Source organism: Etheostoma spectabile, chromosome 22 (genome assembly GCF_008692095.1).
Source record: "Etheostoma spectabile isolate EspeVRDwgs_2016 chromosome 22, UIUC_Espe_1.0, whole genome shotgun sequence".
NCBI classification, from domain to species: Eukaryota; Metazoa; Chordata; class Actinopteri; order Perciformes; family Percidae; genus Etheostoma; species Etheostoma spectabile.
The window spans coordinates 10,725,835-10,730,810 of record NC_045754.1 but is presented as its reverse complement, the minus strand read 5'-3'; the positions used below and the strand labels follow the sequence as shown (position 1 = coordinate 10,730,810).

General features: G+C 39.3%; 1 protein-coding gene across 1 annotated transcript; it reads left to right on the top strand.

The window, feature by feature from the left end:
• Nucleotides 1–8: 8 nt before the first annotated feature.
• On the top strand, nucleotides 9–4,486 carry en2a (engrailed homeobox 2a; the record flags this gene model as incomplete). Its single annotated transcript, XM_032504208.1, is given in 2 exon segments — nucleotides 9–576; nucleotides 2,516–4,486. Coding segments are annotated over 2 exon segments (807 nt in total). The 3' UTR covers nucleotides 2,836–4,486.
• Between the last annotated feature and the right edge of the window lie 490 nt (nucleotides 4,487–4,976).

Genomic DNA, 4,976 nt, shown 5'->3' with positions numbered 1-4,976 from the left:
TTTTGCAGTTTAATTTCCCTCAAGTTCTTTGATATTTTTGCATTGCAGCGAAGAGAGCGATAAAGGGGTTAAAGAGAAAGTGAATCAGTATGGAAGAAAATGATCACGGCAACAGAGACGTGGTGGAGCGGCAGGAGTCGGCGGATGAATCAAACAGAGCCATCCTTCCCCTCCTACAGGCGCCGGGGAACCAGCAGATCCCTCACCGGGTCACCAATTTCTTCATCGACAACATCCTTCGACCGGATTTCGGACGGAAAAAGGACGGAGGCGCAAACCGCGAAGAGAGTAGCCTGGCATCGCGGGAGAGCCACAGCAGCCCCGACGCCCCTCAGACCGAGCCAGTGGGGAACACGGTGCAGGCGGAGGGGACCTCCACTCCACACACGGTTACCGGGACCAAGAAGCCCGCTATAGCCGCCGAGGAGCCCCTGAAACCCCGCGGGGAGAGCGGAGACCAGTGCCTAAGCTCAGACTCAGACAGTTCCCAAGCCAGCTCGAACCCAGCCCAGTCTCAGTCCATGCTGTGGCCAGCCTGGGTCTACTGCACCAGATACTCGGACAGGCCCTCTTCAGGTTGGTGGCACCGTGCATGCGTTTTACTCTACCGTATTCTCGGTAACCTGAAATACCCCGTAACACTGACCCCGGATGCCTTGACCGAGTTCTCCCGAGTGGAGTAGCGAACCGTGCTGAGCGGCGTAAGCTGCGAATTTACTAACCATGCATCGATTAAGAATGTTTAGAAATATTATTTAAAGTAAAACACAAATCCCGTTTTAAACTACACGAACATCATGTCTTAGTACAATAATGAAAACAAAAATACCTTATAATGAAATAAACAGTGGGCTGTTCGGTGAGAGGAGGCCTATTTTAAATGCAAAGAGAATGAAAAAAATTATTTCTTTAAAAATTGTGACACTTATCTTAAATCTTTATATTTTACATACTCACCAAAAACATCAAAACATTAAAAGCAGCCAATTTGTTTGAGCTATTACGCACAGATTTTACGTACACGGAGTTTTTCTTCACTTAAATTCCATTCAGACAGTGTTGTTGTATATTTCCTAGGGTTATGAATATGATAATACTGACGTCCTACATAAACATTAGCGCGCTGCATGTTTTCCAGAGAATCTGCAGATCTGCAAAATCAGATTTTTAACTGTTCAGTTCTTTAGAAGCGTTAGGCGAGTTGTGTTTGGGCTAAATTAAATATGCATCTGTTTTCACAATGGATGCTCCCATGGCTCATGTATGGCCAGTAGTGAGGTTTTTAGTGTTATTTAAAATCTCTATTTACAAAAAGCATGCTACAACTCGTCCACCTGCAGCAAGGTTACTATCTGTATTTTCTTAGTGTCTATAAAAAGTGGAGTACTACTTGTTCTCATGCATTATGTAACGCTGTATGGAGTGGTGTAGGCGACTACTACGAGTTGTAGAGCTTCACCGTTTTTATATGGGCTGCTTGAAAAACACACACACACACACACACACACACACACACAAATACACACACACACACACACACACACAAGCTGATTCATCATTATAAAGGGCCTATATTGTGTCGTTTCATTAATGTTTTCCACACTGTTTGGTGGAGGGAACCAAACACTAAGTGCAAAGCTCCACCAAATAGGCCTCAATCCAGATGGAACATTAACGTGTATCTAATGCGTGCTCCTCAAATTCTATTCACGTTTTCCCACCGAGGAGCTTTTCAAGTGCCCAAAAAAACATAAATGCAAAGCATCTGCATTAAACCTTATTCTGTGTTTTAAAACAGTGGCTGAGATGCACTAGTGATGTTCTTCCAATTGTTGTCCTATGATGAATAATTTCTTATTAGTACAGCCTGATTGTGTGTTGTGTGTGGTGTGTGTGTGTGTGTGTGTGTTTGTGTGTGTGTGTGTGTGTGTGTGTGTGTGTGTGTGTGTGTGTGGGTGTGTGTGTGTGTGTGTAAGCGAGTAAGAGGGATAGAAACGGGAGGGAGGGAGTTATAGGAGTTTTGCTTTTGGGTTTTTTTTTCAGTGGACGTGTCAACTTTACTATCAGTCCTCCTTTTTTTGTTTTCCATAATGTTAGGTAGCCAATACAACTTTTTAACTTATTTTGTGATTTGTTTTGATAAAAAGCTTTTAAAGACACAGTACATATAACAACAGATGTCTGAAGATACATTTGTTACGTAATTGTCGATTAGTTAAAATAATATTTTTCTTCTAAAATAGACAACGCACCTGTTTTAGATAAGAGAAGGTTTCATTCTAAAAGTAAGTAGTAAAATGTGTACTAGTTATTCATGGATGGAGTATTCAATGAGAAAACCTTAAAACATATATATAAATTACCATTTCTAAAGTTGTTATGAAGCCGTTCGCCTTATTATTGTCATGATTTTTTTGGACCATATTCAAGATCATGTTGTGATAGGCTACTGACAAACCAATGTCTGTGCCCCCCCCCCCCCCCCCCCCCCCCCCCCATATCACCCACACTACAGGGCCAAGATCTCGCAAACCAAAGAAGAAAACAACCAGCAAAGAGGACAAGCGACCACGGACGGCCTTCACAGCAGAACAGCTGCAAAGACTAAAATCGGAGTTTCAGACAAATCGGTATCTGACCGAGCAGAGGCGGCAGAACCTGGCGCAGGAGCTCGGCCTGAACGAGTCCCAGATCAAGATCTGGTTTCAGAATAAGAGGGCCAAAATCAAGAAGGCCAACGGCGCTAAAAACTCTCTGGCCTTGCACCTGATGGCACAGGGACTGTACAATCACGCCACCGTCACGTCGAAAGACGAAAAATCAGACAGCGATTGATTTCCAGAGAAGTCACAGCAGCCTCCTGACGAAAAAGACCCTACAGTAATCCTATGATAGATTTTATAGAGATAGCACTGCAAAACTCTACCTACAGGAATATTTAAAGACACAACAGCAGATAAAAGTTCTATTTCTATCACTATACTGTTGAATCACCAGTTACATTACAGAAAATAACAAATAAGGTCATTGGACTAAGAGTCCCTACAGGAATATTTAATGGTACCATGGTCTCTATTGGTTCCTATAGGAGTATTATAGCGATTTTTCGTTATATGGGAGGTTTTGCAAGCCTACAATGCAATAATTTCATCAAATAAAAGGGCCAGTGGAGTATACCAGCATAAATTGTTTAAAAAGAAAATAAGAGAGATATTTCTGCAATATCACGTCTATAAAAGATGTTGTATAAAGGTATGTTTTCATTGTTTGTCGCCCCCCCCCCAGGAGGTACAAATGCTTACACCCATAATTTTTCTATATAGGCCTACCGCTATCCATGATTGTCATAATTTTACATTGAACTAACTGGCACTTGACGTTTCGATCTGTCAGCGAAGTGAACAAACTGAAGTCCAAAGAATATTTTTCTGCTGCATCCAGGCTACTGTGAATTTAAATAAATGCTAACAGGAGTTTTATTTCCATGCTTGTTGGTTTCCTTGGTTGTGTTTTAATGTTTAAAAAAAACGGACCGAGGAAGGTGTTTTTCTAGTGTCAGTTGACCTAATTGGGCAGACAATGAATTTTGATACATTTTTTTAAAAGAAAAAAATAATCACAGGAACCGTTTGTTATTATAAGTGACAGAGAAGTAGCGACTTTTTTCTAACACACCACTGAACTAAAATGCTAAGTTAGGCCTTGCTTATATGTATGTGGTCGTCTCATAGTCTTTCAACAGATATTATGTGCGTATTACTTTCGTCAATGCATCAGTGCAGCTATTATAGTTTTTAACTAGCAATATAAATCATTTTTGTAGCTTACTGATTTGAAGGCTATAATGCTGCCTATAAAGTCACAGAACAACTCTGTAGCATAAAGACAATGGCAACCATTCTGCGCACTCTTGAGTATAGACTATAAAAGCAGGTTATTGGATGTTCTTGTTAAATCTTTCTCTATATACAGTTTATTACATATCCATTTATCATTAAAGAAGGCAAATCCATCAGTGACTGTATTACAAATGTTGGAAATCTCTGGTCGTTGTTGAAAGGACTTCATATGTGTATTTATATAGATTATATTGAGAAAAAAAATCTATCCAATGGCCAGTGTTGCTTTAGAGTAGATATCTGAGGTGTTTACACTGCTTGTTTATCTTGCAATAACTTCTTTTTGTTTCCTTTTTTTGTGAATGAAAATAGTTTATGGGGCCTTTGCATGAAAGCTGCAATTTGTTGTACTTGGGCAAATAACTGTGTTTATAAACTTTGGTCTTTATCGACAGAAGTATGATCGAGCTAAGTTTTAGACTGTATCCATACCAAATTGTGGACTTTTTGCCTTTCAAAGTGTTTTTTGTTGTGTATCTGCAAAAAGTGTGTGTGAATTAAAATCCACCAAACAGAAACACACTTTGCCTTAAAGTTCAAGTGTGAACTTTTTATGAAACAGAACTGTGCCGAATCAGAGAAGCAGTATTACTTCAAATGCAGACTATTCAAGTTGAATGCCTTTAATGAAAACTGCTGGTACGACATTATGAATTTACTCATCAGCGTATATCTATCTATATATGAACATGTTTAAATAAAATTACAACACAGAGTTGTAGAATACAATGCTATTTTTTATTTTATGTTGGAAGTATTCTTTGGTATAAATGTACATAATTTGTATCATGTATTAATTGTGTAATTAACTGCCTCCTGAAAACTGCAAAAGAAGAGTACAGTAAATAAACCCTGAAGATTATACACAAACAAGTCTCTGGCATCTTAATGTGAAGCAAAGAGCTCATTTATTGCCATTAAAGCATAGAAAAAAGAAAACTGAAGCCTGGCTGAGGCAAGAAGTGTGACCTTCAATCAATGCTGAGCTTCTGCAGGCATTATACTCTCAAAAAATCAAATGCATTATAGCTATAATTGTCTAGAAGAGAAATATATACAAAAATAGTTTTACACAAA